Source organism: Anguilla rostrata, chromosome 1 (genome assembly GCF_018555375.3).
Source record: "Anguilla rostrata isolate EN2019 chromosome 1, ASM1855537v3, whole genome shotgun sequence".
In the NCBI taxonomy this organism is placed as follows: Eukaryota; Metazoa; Chordata; class Actinopteri; order Anguilliformes; family Anguillidae; genus Anguilla; species Anguilla rostrata.
In genome coordinates, this window is record NC_057933.1 from 62,070,757 (window position 1) to 62,089,962 (window position 19,206).

Consider the following 19,206-nt stretch of genomic DNA (forward strand, 5'->3'; position numbering starts at 1 on the left):
CAGTTCAGTGCTTTAAACCTAGTACTAATGGAGTCTGAATTAGTACACTTGCATTACATTGTCAAGTGCAGCACTTGTTCTGTTTTCAATTATACAGAACAAGAAAATTAACAAACTATTCCAGAGAGTGATGTTCCAAGAGTGTAATTTATATTGCATGCACTGTATGCTAAGTCATACTGGCTACAGGTGCTTGGCAAATAAGCAGATGGTGATATCATTAGTTTACTGTTCAAAGCTATTTTTCTATCACTGAAGTAATTACTGAATGTTTTTGTCTAAATAAAGTTAAATTACTTCATTTGGTGTAGTTCACAATAGTCAGTATTTTGCCAAAATTTTAGAACAGCAAAAGTTCACAGCATTAGTGGCACACAATTGGTACTCTCTTCCACTGGTAATGACTTCCGTACTGGAAATTAACTTCAGAGGGGACAATCTAAATACCACAATTTGTGTGTACACATCACAAGGTTGTAATTTCTCTCTCAGCCAGCAGATGTCTCCCTGCTTCACAATAATTATTTGAGCTCACTGTTCCAGAGCCTTCCCAGGAAGCTAGCTTTTTCAGCAATGTGATTTAGAAACAAACTTTCTGTCAGGACCACTGTCATCAAGTAGAACTTTATTGACAATAAAGGCAATACAGTTATGTTTGGCGGTATGGCTCTGTTCTGGAGCTCTCCCGCCAACCACGCAGCCCGCGTGGATAAGGCCGGGAGGCCAGCAGCCAAACCCCCCCTAGAGGGGTACACACAGAACAGATCCAGCAGCAAAGCAGTTTTTAACACATATGAATGGAGCAAATGCAATTTCTTAACACATAAGGATGGAGCAATACGACTTCTTAACACATAGGAATGGAGAATGCAAATTCTTGACGCATGGGGATGGAGCTGGGGTGATGGAGGGGATTTACGAAGCAACGTGCAGCGCTTGCATGCAGGAGGAGCAGCCGAATGAGTAGAGGGAGGCTGTTTAAGTAGACCGCCCTGTTAGTGAATGTACTGTGATAGGCGAACATCACTCAGCTGAGCCATCAGCTGATTCGGCCGGAGCGCTTGACTCCCGTGACCTGCCAGAAATACGCGATGCTCCATTTCTGTCAGGACCACTGTCATCAAGTAGAACTTTATTGACAATAAAGGCAATACAGTTGTTTGGCGGTATGGCTCTGTTCTGGAGCTCTCCCGCCAACCACGCAGCCCGTGTGGATAAGGCCGGGAGGCCAGCAGCCAAACCCCAAAACAACCATATGCCGATATGCTATCAATAAGTGTCTCCGGCTGATGTGATGAAATGTGTACGACCACCTGGAGGAAGCCCTTCGTCCAGTCGAGCCTTTCGGCTTGAGGCCGTCTATATTTTTACATGGATCAGTGGTTATGTGTACCAACAGCATGTTGGACGTTCCCCTGAGGCCAATAGTTAGATGAATTAATTAATTAATTATAAACGCGAGTGGGACAACACAATACTATGTGAAAATCCATGTAATATAGGCTATGGTACCGAACAGCTGTCAGTGTTTATTTCCCCTACTCGTCAGTCAGCCTGGGAGATTTAAACTAAGCACACGGGGGAAATATGCCGTACTACCTCTGCATCAGTGTAAATGAATCCTCGCTCATTGCCATCCATACAAGCATGCATGGACAAGACCAGGAGGGGCAGCAGCAAAACCCCCCAAAGCAAACATACGCCGACATGTTGTTAGTACTTAGTCTCTGACATAGGGCGACATAGCTCAGGAGGCAAGACCAATTGTCTGGCAGTCGGAGGGCCGCCGGCTCAAACCCCGCCCTGGGCGTGTCGAAGCGTCCCCGAGCAAGACACCCAATCCCTAACTGCTCTGGCGAATGAGAGGCATCAATTGTAAAGCGCTTTGGATAAAAGCGCTATATAAATGCTGTCCATTTAGTCTCCGGCTGAAGTGATGACTGTGAAATGCCATTCGGCTACCGGAAAGACCCTTCATCCGGTCAGCTCGAGGCTGTTCTAACATTGTGGGTCAGTGGCTATGTGTACCAAGGGTTTTTTTTTTATTTTTTTATTTGTTTTATTTACGGCTATTGTAATGTTTACGGCAAACCCATGTATGGCCTTGGCTTCTATCAATCAAATTTATTTGTATAGTGTATTTTACGGCAGTTGTCACAATGCATTTTACGGACAACCCTGACCTGAACCCCCACAGGAGCAAGCCTAAGGCGACAGTGGGAAGGAAAACTCCCTGTGGCAGATAGGAAGAAACTTCGGAAGGAACCAGGCTCAAGGTGGAAACCCATCCTCCTCTGGTCGGCTCAGGTTGTCGATTGTGACAAGCATGTCAGTCAGTGGCTCAGCTACCTCATAAATCCAAGGCCATTCAAACTAATCACCAAATATCATTAGGCTATGTGTACCAACAGCTTGTTCGTATTTCCCCCCAGCACAGAGACTTAAACCAATTAGAGGGAAATATACTACTCATATTAGTGTAATGAATCCTCGTTCAGTAGTAGTGCAGCAGCAGCAGCAGCAGCAATAAACAGCAGGAGCAGTAGCATCAGCAACAGCAACACGGCAGCAGTAACATCAGCAGTAGTGGCAGCAGTACGCAGCAGCAGCAGTAGCACCCAGCAGCAGTAACAGCAGCAGCAGAAGCAGTACCAGCAGCAGCAGCTTCAGTAGCAGTAGCACCCAGCAGCAGCAGCAGTAGTAGTAGCAGTAACAGCAGCAGGAAACTGATTACAGAGGAAACATTAGCGGCTGCGACACCGGTACTTGCCAGTAGACAGTAGCAGCCGTGCTCCTATACTGCAAAGCTCATAGCTTTTGAACGGAAATTATGTCAATGCCAACGGATGAAGAAGTACATGTCCAAAGCCCCGTAGCTTCACTGAGGATGCTGGGAACCATCACTGCTGCCGTTGCCACAATGGAGCAGGAGTGGTGTTGTAGAACTCCGGAATGGGGACCACATTGCCAATGAGACAGAGGCGGACGGCAACCAGATTTCGTCATGGCATTTCCCAATGAAGGCTCCTCAGGGCTCGCATGGGGGCGCCACCACAGGTACCGGGTCATGGAGGAGGGGACGGAAAACAGCGCTAGTATGCAATAATGACACAAGTTTCTTCATTTTCTTAGATTAAAAGCTTGAGGTGTATACAATATATAGCTAATTTAAGCATATTTGCCATGGTGAGATCATAAAGAACCATGAAGCATAAGGAAATGCAGTTTCCAACAGTGGGTACTCCGGGGTTGAAACACTTGCCTTAAGAGAGACCAGTTGTGAACGCAGTTATGAGGCTGAATAGTCTATGAATCTTTTTTTTTTTTTAATTGTGGGGAAATGCATTATGCAGATATTGGATGAACATATTACTGTTTCTGCCCATCAGGCGTCACGATGAGGCTAATCTTGCGTTGCGCTATCGGAAGCGACTCCTAGCAAACGGATACGATGGAAAAGATGCATAGCCTGGTCCCGAAAGCCGAGACGATTGGCGATCGTGTTTTTGAGTTTCGCTTACATTACAGGCATTTGGCAGACGCTCTTATCCAGAGCGACGTACGACAAAGTGTATAATCATAACCAGGAACAAGTATGACGAAACCCCTAGAGAGAAGTACCGGTCCAAGTGCAGGGAACAACCGCATAGTTCAACTTGGACCCTGAAGGTTAAACTGATTAACACTAACAACGATAACGGCAACAACGCTTAATTCGCTGACATAAGGGCCACTCCGGGCGAGGGCAGGCATCGAAGCAATAAGGTTCGAATAATTATTTCTCAATACGTCGTTATTTAAATATTATTTAACAGTTGGGCACAGTGGGCTGCTTTAAAGGGCCACATTGCATTACTAATATGCTTACCGAATGAGTATATTAGGAGAGGAATTGGAACCAGTCTTTTTTTTTTTTAATTAATTAATTAATTAATTATAATTCATGTATTTATTTATTTATTAGCCATCGTATTGCACTCTATTTAGACGAAAATGCAATGTACGATTAAAGAAACTATGACAAAGTTGCAAAGCACATGCTACAAATCTGCCTGGAACCAGCCATACGGCAGCAGGTCCAAGGATGAGCGCCACCCATTCGCGTGAGCATGCAATTGTAGAGACGGCGAAGCCAATACCTAGGCTATGTGTAGCATGTCCGTAGCAGGAGGTATCATTTTTCCTCAAAATGTGTGCTCAGTCGTGTGGTCACATGCCTGATCACATGCACGGTGAAGAGGTCAGAGCAGTGACGCGGAGAAGGCTACATGAAATCCCTTCTCCGCTGTGATAAGCCTAAACGCCCGTTTAGGTGTCATGGAATACAACGATACACTTATGAATGCGGAACGTACGCATTCGCGTCTTGCAACAGCACAATATTGAGAGAACCAGTTGGATAAGACAACGTTAGCCTAATTTGTCTCATTACAATAAACATTAGCAATCCCTAAACATTCAGCATCGTGATCTGACAGCTAAATTAGATAGCCAACCAAATTGTATCCTCGCAGATTTAACACCAATATGAATTTAATGTTTTTATTTTTCTGTCGCGATGATTGGGTCCTGATAGGGAACCGGCTTTTTAAGCGCAAATCGTGAATCAGTGGAGAACAACTTTCGGAAACCGAAAGATGAAGCCGAAGCTGGTTTGCATTTACAACATTGGCTGTAGCCTACTTGCCGGTAACAGTCCAACACTCGTTGTAGTGTAGCGATTCAGCGAAGGGTAGAATGCAGCTTTGAACAATTTAGACATCTCAGCTCTTTGCAACACGCCCTGCCGCCCATGTTCAATCTGCCAAACCTATAACAGCCAGAGTTTAACTGCCGTCTCGCAGCCCAATTTTTCCGGAATAACGGTTTACACCAGGAAGTAGGCATGGGGCTATCTAGTAGCTGCGTGTTAGCGACTGTCCTTAATCCGTCAGCCGTTCGTAATGAACAAAAGATTCTTTATCGATACGCCTACTTTCCCCATCTCAGCCAAGCGTGAGAACTTTGGCGTTCTCAATTCAGACATTTCCGCTTAGATTTACGTGCACGAACCCCAAATTCGCGTAAAACGGTTGATTGGAAGACCCCGCTCTGATCAAGTAGAGGATGTAGCGTAAGACCCAATTCTACTGCGTTCAGGAAGGTAGCCGAAAACATTCACGCCAGGAATTCTTTAGCAGTGACGCATCTAGCTTTGACTCTGGTGGTGAGAAACTCGACAATAAGCATGCCATTAACTTGTGCCCGCATATGTTGGAACGTTTCCGCCTTTAGCGAAAGACTTGCGATATTCGTGGAACCAGCCCCTCTGTGAGACGTCCCCGCAATCGAACGTGTATATTCGGTGTTGTCAATTTAGCGACTTTTAGAGGAGGCCATAGCTACTTTCTATAGAAATAGTTGGCAACACTGTATATTATGCGTTTACGCTAGACTCAGAGCTCAGCAGAAATTAAATAAGGTTGATGACATTACCCGGCAAAAATCTGCAGCTAGCAGATATGGACGTGGCAGCAGCTTCCAGGCTTGAACATGGCGTCCTCCATGGAGGGGCGGCGCCGCCGCAAAGCAGCGCTCCTTGAATGAAGCTCCCTGGCCAGTTAGCAGTGAGGACAGTGCACCGGTATCCTCAATATTTGGAATAAGCCGCTTAGACAACGCTTTGCGTGGCTGGCCCCGAAATGGATCGCCTGCCTGCTGCAGCTAGAGTTTAGAGGTAAGGAGCAATGCAAATGAATAGCGAGACTTCTTCATAGTGCCTAGGCTGTGAGCATAGACTAGCAGCTAACATGTAGCAAGTAGACTTGGTTTAGACTGGCAACGTGCCGTACGCTAGCTGGATTGCAGGAAGAAGTGCCGATTTACGAAGCAACGTGCAGCGCTTGCATGCAGGAGGAGAAGCCGAATGAGTAGAGGGAGGCTGTTTAAGTAGACCGCCCTGTTAGTGAATGTACTGTGATAGGCGAACATCACTCAGCTGAGCCATCAGCTGATTCGGCCGGAGCGCTCGACTCTCGTGATCTGCCAGAACTACGCGATGCTCCATATGTGGTTGCTGAGTTGTGCTGTATGTAAAAGTTGCTCTGGATTTTCTAAACAAAATATATTTTGCTTGAATTTTAATACTTCACACTATACTCATATACCCATAGCAACCATTCTGAAAGTACCAGTTTAATGCTCAGAAATTCAGGGTTGAATTATTGTTTACTGTAACAAGTTTAATACGGAGAAGATAGGGAGATAGGTATTCATATAGAATGTCTGACTGTACAGCACAATCTAATTTTACTCAAGAGCAACGGCCATTTTGGTCAATGGGACATTGAAAAGGCATCAAAAGCTCTTTGGTTTAGGTCAGAGGTTCCCATCCTGGGGCACCACCAGGGGCGCCGTAAGGGGGATTTTCTGGGCTGGAGGGGGCCCCTTTTCATGGGGCCCAGAATCCCTGGTGGCACCCCTGGGCACCACTGTGTTTACTGGTTTTCATTCCAACTACAATAGCAAACCCAGCATTTTACCAATCTGTTAATTTTTCTTAATTAGGTGCTTATCATGTTTAGAGGGATTATTTAACCTCTTCAGCCACAATATGTCAGGAATAGCTATGCTTGCCATATAGAATAAATGTCCCATGTTCACTTTGTGCTTACTATCGTCAACAATTTAATTAAGAGATGCCAACATAATTTAATTGATCAAATTGAAGACTGGGCTGAATTAATAGGCTCGTAATTGGTGAAATTTACATGGCCAGTAAAACGAACCGTTTGGTAGATAAAGAAGAATTGAAAGACAAAGGAAATGATGATGAGCCAAACCTGCAATATGCTAATAAGATTAAGGAAACAAATATGAAAGAACTTAAACACGTGTCCAACAACTTAATTAGGAGTCTATTTATTCTCCTCAGTCTTTATTCAGATCAATTTAAAACCTTTGCAACCTATTTTTATGTAATTGTTCTCAACATAGCATAATAAGTACAATGCGAACATGGGATGTTTATTTTACATGACATGTATAACTATTTCTGACATGATGTGGCTTAAGAGGGCAAATATTATGGCTGATTAAAATTCTAGGATTGCAACTGTGGTTGGAATTAAAAGAGGCATACCCAGGGGGCCCGAGACAGGCTGCAATCCAGTGGTTGCGGTGATCTCAAGTAGATCAGTTGGTAAAAAGTGCAGGACATTGAGTGCAGGCAGACAGGCTTGTCTGTATCAATCCACAGTAGCATGACACGTTGGCTTGGTCTTACTGAGACGGGGAGGATGTTGTGGGAAACAAAATGTCCTACTTAATTTCCTGAACATACGAAGCTATGTGTAAAAAGGGATAATCGTGCAAATCCAAATAAGAGAACGGCAAGATGCTGACATTTCGTATCTCAGCTTTCAATAGCTGATATATTTACATTGGGAAGAAGGTGCACATTGTGGAAGTTGGCCCCTGGGCATTATTTGTTACCTAGGTTTGACTAGCTAAGCACAATTTTAGAGTCATGTCTCTTCAAGAGAAACAAAGTTTTATCAAAATTGTTATTGCTAATTCTCTAGGATACCTGAATAGTGTTCATGAGCGTTGTGCATTTAAACATTCTTTCTCCATTCGAACATAACACAACAGTAGCGTGCTACAAGAGCTGTCTGCCTGTGTATATCAGAAAATCTAGTTCCATCATAGGAACGATACCAACACCCAACCGGAGTACTCGGGAATAGTTGATTTAATAAACATTAATAGTAACAGCATAATTTAGCTCAGCCTACCCTTTATAAAATGTCATATAATGAAAAATAAAGATATATTCTGTGTTCTAAGCAGGAAAGCTTGGTAAAAAAATTAGTATTCTGGTGACAACAGCGTGCGATGACGCAAGACGTCCCATAATTCAGGTGGTTGAGTTTTGGGTGGGATATGCTGACAGAAAGCGGTGCAGTTTAGCGGAACAACGAGAAAAGAACAGTATTTTCTATCGGTAATTGTTACACGGTGCTAGCTTGGGTCAGCTAAGGTTACCACTGTGAAGCTAGCAACAAAGGAACTAGCAACACCTGATAACAAGGTCAGTTATTCCGTCAACTTTTAAATATCAGCCGCCAAGCTAGCAAACGGCTACATAGCTAACTAGCTTCTAGAACCTATTCTTTGCTGGTAAGCTCGCTATAATTTTACACGCTCAGTTATCGCGTTAGCTTGCTAGGCTGTGTACATAACTAAATATTCTGGTTATGTAGCTTGTTAGCTTAATGAACAGCACAGCTTTTCTAAATAACATATTTAGCCAGCACTAGTCTACGTGCGACACAGTTAGCTACCCAATGCAGCTATCGTAGCACATTCAGCCACGGCTGGCAACTGCTAACGAATTTCGCCAGCTCGCTACGCGTGCAAGGCAGGTATGTGGTATTAAATTATTTAGTACTATCGGTGATAGTTTATGGTTGTTGTGTCTAGACTAGTCTAGTTTAGTTGGCTAGTTAAGTTAGGTTAACTAACCCTTGGAAGCTAGTTAACGTTCACCAACAGCTTAAGAAGTTCTTTGCAGTTATCGTTAGCCGCTTGGCACGAATAATAATAATAATAATAATAATTTAGCACGAAGATACTGGAATGATCTAGAGTTGGCTAAGTGTAGTCGTAGTTAGCCAGTCGTACATCGCATGGCTACCTAGCTATCAGCTGATGCAGGGATTTTTCTTGTGCAACATCGATACGCCGAAAGCGGATGCTGAGTGTGATGGTTGCGAGTCACTGCATGGTACTGTTTATAGCAAATACTGCTAGCTAAGTAGACGGTCTTGAATAACTGTTGTCTTAGGTTCTGTTACAACTCTATTCGTCAAACGTCTCTAGTAACGTTAACGTTGGACTACCGATGTCGTAGCTAGATAATTTGTATCTTATTGGTTAGTTTGTTAGCGAAAACTAGCTAAGCGTGGATAAATGTTGTCAGAGTTTTTATTTATTAGACTAAGGAATTAGCTAAGTTAGTCCATAACGTTAGCAAATGGTATAGCTAATGTTAACGTTTCATGAATAGCTACCAATTAAAAATTAAACGAGAAATTTTTTATTATTAACGTAAATTAAAATAATTTAGGAAATAGTGTGGGGCAAGGAGCTTGTAATATAGTGATAGCTACAAAACTTTAGCTAGTAATAGATAGATAGCTAGCTAACGTTATTCTTCTTATTGCTCCCTCTTTCTTATGTTTCCCACGTTCGGACCCTTGTTTCCATACGAATTTGATACTACTAGGTTCACCCTCTGGGTTCACCCCACTGTATTTTCGGCAGGAAAATTTCCTGTTATTGCGAGTGGAAATTCCCCTAGTGACCATGCCAAACACTGTAAAATCGCCCGGATATACCAGATGGTGGCGCCATAGCAGATGCTGAAAATGTTTGAGTGCAGTTTTAAATATAAACTGCAGAATTGAACGTCCATTTGCTCAGTCATATAGACTAGCGGCGAGTGTACATCCGTCTTGTATGTGGAGCTACGTATAAACTATTTAATTAAAATGTAAGTGCTATATAATGGAAACACACGTTATATAGCCTATATATTCCTCAAAAGAGGAGAAATCTTCTGAATTAGCCCTTTTCATTGGTACATAACCAATCCGGTTTTGAATTACCCAGCTTTAAAGAAGTAACCATATCTGATTAATGTTCTTCAGCAAGAAATGATGCATGAAAAGCTAGCGCCACCACCACTTTCGCATGGTGAAAAACCATTGCACAGCTAGCTCAGATAAGTATTACCTGGATATTCCTGGCACTTTTCTTTAAGTAGAACAAGTTTTTCCTCAGCAGGAAACATTGTATATTTAAAGTGTGCAGCACTTTCCTTTAACCAAGTGAATCATCTTGTGTTTTTGGCATATGATCTCTAAAACAATTATAGGCTGCCAAACTGAAACATGTTATGGGATAGTCTGCCTTTTTGTGTACTACAAATTGTTGTTACCGGCATAGTAATATCGTCAGTCAGTTTACTTATAGTAATATAGTTCACTTATAGTAAATACGGGTTAACCAATCCTGCTTTCTGATTTGTGTTTGTCTGCCAATGATTTATGCAGAATCTTTTAAGTGGAATGTTACCTTCCTTTGCCTTTGTGCCCTTCTTGCACCCCCTTGTGGACATAAGATATAACAGGAGGAGCTTAAAAGTGACCTATACATTTCATGGTAATGTAATAATTGTCCAAATATTTAAATATATTAGTATTTCACACAGTTTGGCAGTTGGTGTATGATAACATCATACACCATCATACACCAACAACATCAAAATGTTAATCTTGGGTAATGATCAATTTTAAAGGTCCTGTCACGTATTCTGCCTGTTTCCTGCAGTGAGTCTTCAAGATCCAGCTGGCACTACCAGCCAATCCAGCCATGTCTCAGGACAAAAGTGGCTTCCACGTCTCCGGCGAGACCAACCCTCTGCATAACTCTGTCTTCGGCCAGCCAAACCCCAGTGGATTCATGATTCCCCCGCCCAACTACACTCAGTCTCCACCCACATTTGGGGAAGCGGCACCTGGAGGGATCCCGTACCCTGCTCCCACTGCCTTTGGGCAGCCTGGCTTCCCCCAAGGCGCCCCTGCATTTGGACAAGGCCCTTTCCCCCAAATGCCATTCCCACAGATGCCATACCCACAGGGCCCCTACAACCAGGGCCCCTACAACCAAGGGCCCTACGACCAGGGACCGCCCCATCCTGGCTACAGTGACCCCAATGGTAATTATTTGTGATTTCACAAGTAGCGTTAATTTTTTGCCAAGAGAAGGTAACACCCAGGCACATCTCAATAGGTGTAGTTACAAAAGATTAGCAAGGTGATTCAGGTCTCATTTGTTTACTATCTGAAAGCAAGGAAAAGCCTGGAGATAACTTGTTCCTCAAAACAACTGTCGGAGGGAAATAAACCAGCTTGGTTTATTTCACAGACGGTGGCAGGTAAACTCAGGCAGGTCTCGGTGATCAAGCAAGGTGTGTCGGTGTCCTGAAGGAGCTGTGTCAGGTTGGATACCTGACACAACTGACAAATGTCTTTACCCTCAGAACAAAGTTAAGTTTTTGGTTAGTTTTTATGCTCAGAAAGTCACTGACACGACGGAACCTCACGTTTGTTTCCTGGAATTTGGTTGCTGGATTATTTTGGGCACACAAGTATTTGATTGGCTCATGGTATTGGAGCTGTCAATCAAACACTGATAGATATACCGTCGATTGCTGCTTTAATGTTTAAGCATGTTTAATCGGGCTCCCCATTTCCTCCTAAAAGGGGTGTTCCCAGCTCAAGCTGGTGCCTTAATTGAACAAGAGTTTATTGCAGGGTCACGAGAGGAAGGGGCCAGGCACTTAATTATGTCTTGGTTGACCAGAAAAGGTTAATGGTGAACGTGACTCTGCAGAGGGTCAATCGCGTGGTCAGGAAGCCGATGTCAGGAAGCCGTGTATGGTTACATTGTTACATTAGCAGCTAACTGTTGTGTTAGATACTGGCTTTTAATACAATGATTAGGGTAGTGACAAAATTAAGTGCTTTTTAAAAGATGGCGGGTTGTTGTCGTATTATAAATGTAATCGTAAGCCTGTTTTTTAATGTTTTATAACAGAATGCAGCAAGTGCCCATTTCTGCGCTTTTGCCTTAATGTTAGGGGAGGCGCTGGGTCATTTAGGGGAGGCGTACTGCCTCTCCTATAAAATGCTGGGGGAAACCCTGCTGCTTGGGTTTGTGTGTATATGAACCGAAGGCCTTGCATTTGATCTTCTTTTCTTTATAAATTTGTGCCCAACGGGGCACTGAACATGTCCAATTCCCACCAATGTTTGGAATGGCTAGTCATCTGCAATTGTGGACCCCACTGCTGGTGGATTGTAGACATCTTCTGAAACGCATGGTGTCACCAGCTGCTTTGTGACGGACCACAGACTACAGCTAAGCTCGTATAGAGTGGAGTCAGAGGAAAACCTTTCATGTGCATGCATGATATTTTTCTTTAGCATGCAGTCCATGGGTGATGGTGATCAGCCCAAAATCGACCAAAAACCATCAGAAACCAAAACAAATTGGTCATGAAGGGCATTGTGTAAAAGTGCTAATCCTCTTCATAGATTCAAAGGTCTCAAGAGAAAGGAGCATGCAACTGTAAAACTGTTTACCAAAACCGTTCTTCTTTACCACAACCCAATAAATATGACCAGTACTCAGGGCACGAAAATATACGATGGCAGTGGACCAAAGTTCCCTCATAATTCTCACAATTACCCTGAAATCACAAGGGATGGTTCAAAAAGGCCATCGCTTTAAAAAAATAATAAAATAAATAAATAAAAATGAATCCATTCTGTGTTTGTCACAGAAAATTTGTTGAAAGTCACAGTAAACCGAAAAAGTTGCTGAACAAATATAAAAAAATATATTCAGATTGCTGATGTAAACGAAAATCGTGTGTTTGTACTTTTAAACAAAAACATGGCAGGTACCAGTAAATTTCGTAGATTGAATGTGGACGGCTGTATAGTTATTCTCATATTTGTATGATGTGTATTTTGTACTTTGTGTACTACACGCTTTATTTTTCTGATTCTTGCTATGACATCTTTGTTGTTCTCAGATAGCTAGCTGTCCATTGCTTATCGATAGTTAAATTGATCACTGAAGAAGCACTAATCCTTATCTGTGTAAAGTTGTTTGTCAGAGTTAATAAATATAGCTATGTAGCTATATTAATTAGCTACATAAATATAGCTATGTAGCTAATAATTGAAATGTTTGGAAACTATCATTTGACAATAGGATTTGGAAAGCTTATCTCAGGGATGTCTTGCTGGACGCTCTCCTATTTGGTCAATGTAACTATACACAGCAGGCATTGCTTGACGTGATGCTTGTAAAAAATTAAAAGCATGTGGAGACAAACCCAGTACCAAGAGTGTGCATGCACTACCTTGTGCCCAGGCTATGACAATCCCATGGGAGCGCGCTGCTGAACAGACGTGCAGTGAAAAAACCTCAGAGAATTTATTTCCAGATGATTGGGCAACATTTCTCTCCTTTCTGTCCTTCAGAGGACAATCACGGCCATACAGTATATAAAGCAAGGCACACATAGCTGTGCTGGTTCTTTATGTAGGCTAAGTGCATGAAGGCCAAAATGCAGGACATCCATGGTATGATCATATGGTTGCCGTGTAATTTGAACTCTTTGCACAGAGTTAAGGCTATTTTTTATGCAATCCTGTTTATTCCTGCAATTTCTGATGAGCAGGCAAGGGATTATTTCAGAATCAACCTTTTTCCCCCATTTTTCTTTAAATCTTATTAAACTTTTTAATCTAAATAAAATGTGATGATCAGTGTTCGCCCCTGACTTCAGCCATTACGGTGATTAGTCTCATTCGTCACATTTCTGTCAGTGCTGTCTGCTGAGTGTGCTTCGGTTGCGTTGGTTTGTTTGAAAAGGAGGGGAGAGGCAGAGGCAGAGAAGAGCCAGTGCACTTTCTCAGCACTTTCTGCAGGAGCTTTTCATCCGTCTGAATAATTGAGCGGGACCTGGATCACAGCCAGAGTCGCCCTGCATCTGCAGAGGCCTTAGCAAACTGTATGTGAGTCCTGAGAGTGGGTTATGTTTAAAATGGCAGCTGTCAACTCAAATGAGCCATTTATGAAAACCCAACAAAACGGGGAAGACAGTTACATTTTAGGTCTGTAATGTAACAGCATGCCTTCATTCTGCAGAGCTGTCTAAAGACAAGCCACTATGTGTCTATCTGTGTTGTTTTCCAAGCACCTGTGGGTAGTCCAGGCTACCATGCTGACGTGCCTCCGTCTTACTATGACAACGATGAGTTCACCAGCTCAGGCTGGGAGGAGGACAAGACCATTCGACGGGCCTTCATTCGCAAGGTAGTGGGGGCGGCCCAGAGGGGCAGCGATTGGAGGGTTTTGGAAACCGTGAGGAGGAATTATGGGAAATGAAGTCCAGAGAATGAGAAAGAAGGGAAATAAGTTTAAATGTATGACTGTTTGGCCTCCTAGGTGTTCATGGTCCTGACAGTGCAGCTGATGGTGACCTTTGGCTTTGTGGCAGTCTTCACCTTTGTGGAGGAAGCTCAGACATTTGTGCGCGTCAACCCGTGGACCTACTACGCGTCCTATGGGATCTTCTTCGTGTCCCTCATTGTGCTCAGCTGCTGTGGAGAGTTCCGGCGTAAGCACCCCTGGAACCTTGTGGCATTGGTAAGACCTGAAATGTCCCAAACTCATTCCATATTACAAAAAAATGCATTTGTACCGCACACCTTTTATTTTGTACAAGGATCTGTTGAAATGGAAACCGTGACAACTGGATGGCAGTAGTATTTTTTAGAAGGATGGTAATGTTGCTGTTTTGTTTGTCTCACAGTCAGTCCTGACTCTGAGCCTGTCCTACATGGTGGGGATGATCGCCAGCTTCTACAGGACCGATACTGTCATCATGGCTGTGGGCATCACAGCTGTGGTGTGTTTCACAGTGGTGATTTTCTCACTGCAGGTCTGTAGCTTTCTCTGCTTCCCCTGCCCAGATCTTCCCCATCACCCCACCCTCCATCAGTCTTATGCAATTTAATTTCCTTTCTCTTCCAAATAGCCACTTTGGCATCAGTGCATTTTATTTCTTCATGAGCACTCACACTAATAAGAAAATAATTTAAAAAATGATTGTATTACAGGAATGCATTCAAAGGTTCTCTGTGAAACTCCTGCATAGTCAGTAGCATTCCCTCAAGTGCTCTATAAACACCAGAGTCTGCCTTGACACCTTTGTAAAAAGCATGTGAACAACTGGACATACCGGACTGAACGTTATTGAAATATATGGAAAAACTTGATACAGTGAACCTCAATGGGGCTAACGTTGCTGGCGCTCAAAGCGACAAAATTTACAAGCAAACAAGTCAACACTTCCCAAATTGACTGACGATATAGAAGCACTGACATTGAACATCGACAGACCTTATTGTGCACGGTTTAATCGAAAACTACTTTCTACCAAAGTAGGCCAGCTGAAGTCAACCAAAGTATGCCAGTGTTCTGGGATGCAGTGTCGAAGATTGTTTTTACAATGTTAAAAACTATATTTAAAAACAAATGTTGACGCTGCACGCCAGAATTAGAAAATTGGTGTGCTTTAGTAGCATTTGTCCCAGGCACGCAAACCCATTTTGTGGTGTATAAGTGAGAAATAAATCACAAAGGGATTCGCCTCGGCTGCATCACCACCGTTGTAGCCTACATTATTTTCCAATAGTGGGATATGACGGGAATAAACCCGAGTGGTTAATTCTGCTTATACCATGGTTACCAATTATGATTGCGCATCAGTTACTTTTGTCTTTGTTGATTTGTATCAACTTAATCAGCTGAAATTCAAATATTCCTCTGCGGCATAATGTTTTAGCATTGTCAAGCAAATCTCTGGTTGATAGTTCTATTTTGACCGTTGTTAAGCAAAAACCTCTGGTCCTTAATTCTATGATTCAATCAGGGGAAAAAATAGTTTCTTCTCGTTTTTATACCATACAATTAGCATTTTGGTTGTTTTTGACATTACATTATTTGATAAAATTTCATGAAACTGTAACTAAATCAAATTTACCTCCCTCTGTTCCTCCCTCTTTTTAAAATGGTTTGGTCAAGCAGTGTCATGCCATATTGTGGCATATAATAGCGACTGAAAGGGTTGCAGGCTAACAACGCCTTTTAGCCGTGACTACATTCACAAAATAAGGCCTCTCGTGCCTTATTGCTTAATTAATGCACACCCTTGGAACGTGTCCAACCAATCAAGTATCCAGCCAAGCTGTTGTATAAAATAAGCTTATGGTGTACACTGCTATAAATGCCCTTAACTTCTTTTCCCTGCAGAGCAAATATGACTTCACGTCCTGCCAAGGCGTGCTCTTTGTCTGCCTGATTGTCCTCCTCATCTTCGCCGTCCTCTGCATCTTCATCCGCAACAAGATCTTGCATATTGTCTACGCCTCGCTAGGAGCACTACTCTTTACCTGCGTGAGTCCCCCTTTCAATCATTCTTCCACTTAGAACAGAGCTGTATTCAAAAGGCAGGGCCTAAAGGCACTAACTGGCAGAGAGTTCACAAAGTGAAAGCAGAGCCTATAGAGATCATGTACAGGTTTACTGTTTCTTCACTTTAGAATGCGAAGGGGTGCTGGTTAGCGAGACACATGACTTAGTGGGGACGGTCTAACCTCCAACCTTCTGGGTTGGCAGACACTAACTGCACAAGTCAGCGAATTGATTAGTTGGGTGCAAAGGTTGGATCCTTCATTGTTGAGCAATACTTTGAGGTTCTTGTGGTTTGAGAGGGGGGGGTTGTCTGCAGGAGACATACTGGAGGCCAGTTATATTAGATGGAAGCCCAAATGATCTCAAATGTTTTCCCCATGTAGCATCCAGGTTTTAACTGCGCTTTCTAACAGTGACTAAAAATGCCAACAGTCTAACCGTCTATTTGTAAATTCCAGAAAACTGTTAATGACACCCTATTAGACAGAAATACTCTCTACTATATAAATCTGAGGTGGAAGTGCAAATTAAAATGAAAGCTATGTGATAAAGCAGTCTGGAACAGAGTTGGCGGTGGGGTGGGAGGGGACGTGTGATGGTAAGTGAGGGAGATGAGGTTTGAAGTGCGGGCTGAGAGAAGCATGAAAGCATGGATGATCAGGACAGGAAGTAATGGAAAGAAATGGCAGAGTGGGATAAAAGGAAAAAGCACTGGTGGACTGTGGTGACAAAAAAGCAGCATGAGGGCAAATTGTTTATCATTATTGAACTAGAGCAGCAACGATGTCAGGCAATGTGTTTCTGGCCATTACATTACACCAGGGAAGGACGGGTTTAGACTGAAGGTCTGGTTTAGTCCCTCGCCTTTCCCATCATGCCGTAGTGATTTCTGTGGTTGATCCTGTGCCTGCAAACATTCTGATGTTCACCCTCTTGAGTTAACAGTGAACATCGCATTGCAGTGATGGGACTGGCTTACAATTAAAATAGGCTATCCTAGATTGGTTGGTTTTCATTTCAACCCTAATTTGGCACACCTAACTCTACTAATTAGCAGCTCGGTGACATCTCTAGTTGTTGGTGTGCTTTGTTAGGGTTGTAATACAAACCTATGGTACGTTGGTCTCGGGAACAAGGTTGGGAACTACTGGGGTATGAGATATGAAAAGTGATTTGGTTAAATTTGAAAGCTCCTGCATAAGTTGCTTTTATGTGTTGTGGTTCCAGTTTTTGGCTGTGGACACCCAGCTGCTCCTGGGGAACAAGAAACTGTCCCTGAGTCCGGAGGAGTACGTGTTTGCTGCACTCAACCTCTACACTGACATCATCAACATCTTCATGTACATCCTGGCCATACTGGGCCGTGCTCGCGAGTGAGAGTGCCCCTGGTGGAAAGGAGGAGAGATGAGCGGCTCAGTGTGTAACGATGGCCCTGTTCATTTGTTCACTTTTATGACATTCACTTCTCCAATTTGACAATCTTTTGGAGAGAATTCTGGATTGTGCCTACAGGCCCATAACTTGAGAGACTTTTCTTCTTTAAAAGATTCATTTAGAATTGATTTAAGTACCTAAACATACTAGACCAATTGAGCTGTTCTTATTTATTTTAGGTTTTGTGTGGGTTAGTGATCAGTTTAGGTTCTTTTTGGTTGAATTCATTCAGTTATGTGTCTTATATTTCCCGTTTGTTTTTCAACAACCTGAGTAATTTCCCTCATTCTCATTTAAATACCATTTCCCTTCCTTTCTTATTTGAGAGTGCTTGCATGGCGGAGAATGGAGAAAAAAGCACATTGCTTTTGAAGGATGTGAAGGGCATTGACAAAAGTTACAACAGAGAATTTGCTCTCAGATCTCTCCTATGCATCTTGGTCTCCTGGTATTTTCAATTACACGGTCCTTGTGTGTTTATCTAACGCTGCTAATGTGGTTGGAAGTCATTAGAACATGAAGGAATCTAGATAAACCCCCCCACTGCTTTACCTGTGGTTGTAAATACTATGGTCTACGTGGTGCTCAGTCTTCTGTAACCCATAGGCATGTCTAAGTGAATGACACTAGCTTAATAGGAAAACCCTCCTGCATGGAGAAGAACACTAAGAATTACATGTTATTAATTATTTATGGAATATTACATATACAGGACTTATGACTTCTCTTCACAATAGCAAATATGTGTGAATTCTGTTATGATTTGCCAGCAGAAGATAAGCTTTTTTAAACTAAGCAAAGGAAACGAAGCTTGAGATGAAGAATATGAAAAGTTTAATCTTCAATTTGTGTTTTTTCCCTTGAAATATACAGTATTTTTAAAGAAATGTAAAACCTTTGCTGTGAACTTAATTATCCTTTGTTTTTCTACTGACATGTTAGTGGAGGCTTTCAGCCATATGTTGTAGTTTATGATTTCACCGACCAGTTGAAATCTAGCATTGTGCAGAAAAATTAAGAAAAGTAATATGAAGGTAAAAATATTAGAAGTCTGCTGTAAAATTGTTTGAAGTTACTCAAATTGCTGTAGATAGAAACTTGGGTTGCTCTGGAATAACAGTATTTATTACTGATTTTAAAGTTTTTGTTTCCAAGGCGTTTGGCTGTTTAGAGCTTGGATGATATTCATGCAGATGTGTGTGTGAAGCCTTGGTAGATGTGAGCAGAATTGCACGAGAACTCTAGCACTGGCTTTGCATGTATTCATATGAAAATGCAGGTGTCTTTGTTGATGTGTTGATTACACTTCAGAACTACCCTATATACTCAAGAGCCTGTTCAGGACCTCTTATTTATAGACTTATGGTTCCTGGAATGAAACAGTGAAATTCTACAGAGGCCTGGAGTGATTGTGTGGGGTGCTGTATTTTTTACCTGTACAAACATGTTGGAAATTCAAATTATGTGAAGTAGTAAGGTCATTTTTTTGCTGACCAGCTTTAATTGGTCTGATTTTAGGTTTTCAGTGTGTTCTTGAGGTGTATATATCAAGTATTAACTGTTAGCTCTATAAATATACATTGGCACTGTACTGAAGCTCGTGTTCCACACTGCTGTTTGCATATGATTAAAGATTTGGGGGTGCTAAAGGATGAGTGGTATATTTGCATG

General features: G+C 42.4%; 1 protein-coding gene across 4 annotated transcripts; it reads left to right on the forward strand.

The window, feature by feature from the left end:
• Window positions 1-7,880: 7,880 nt before the first annotated feature.
• LOC135261472 (protein lifeguard 1-like) lies at window positions 7,881-19,185 on the forward strand. 4 transcript variants are annotated; one of them, XM_064347810.1, is made up of 7 exons: window positions 7,881-8,071; window positions 10,343-10,762; window positions 13,820-13,938; window positions 14,071-14,271; window positions 14,438-14,566; window positions 15,940-16,083; window positions 17,329-19,185. In XM_064347810.1, exons 2-7 carry the CDS (start codon window positions 10,417-10,419, stop codon window positions 17,476-17,478), a joined length of 1,089 nt encoding a protein of 362 aa, XP_064203880.1. In that variant the 5' UTR covers window positions 7,881-8,071; window positions 10,343-10,416; the 3' UTR covers window positions 17,479-19,185. The 4 variants fall into 4 exon arrangements, with proteins under 4 accessions (XP_064203880.1, XP_064203874.1, XP_064203894.1 ...); XM_064347804.1 differs by having other exon boundaries at window positions 10,375-10,762; XM_064347824.1 differs by lacking the exon at window positions 7,881-8,071 and adding an exon at window positions 8,137-8,160 and having other exon boundaries at window positions 10,375-10,762.
• The last annotated feature ends 21 nt before the right edge of the window (window positions 19,186-19,206 follow it).

Bases quoted from the DNA above. Each gene is read 5' to 3' on its own strand.
- LOC135261472 (XM_064347810.1), top strand. From the start codon at position 10,417: ATGTCTCAGGACAAAAGTGGCTTCCACGTCTCCGGCGAGACCAACCCT. The intron at 10,763-13,819 runs GTAATTATTTGT...TTGTTTTCCAAG, and splicing joins TGGCTACAGTGACCCCAATG to CACCTGTGGGTAGTCCAGGC. The intron at 14,567-15,939 runs GTCTGTAGCTTT...TTTTCCCTGCAG, and splicing joins TGGTGATTTTCTCACTGCAG to AGCAAATATGACTTCACGTC.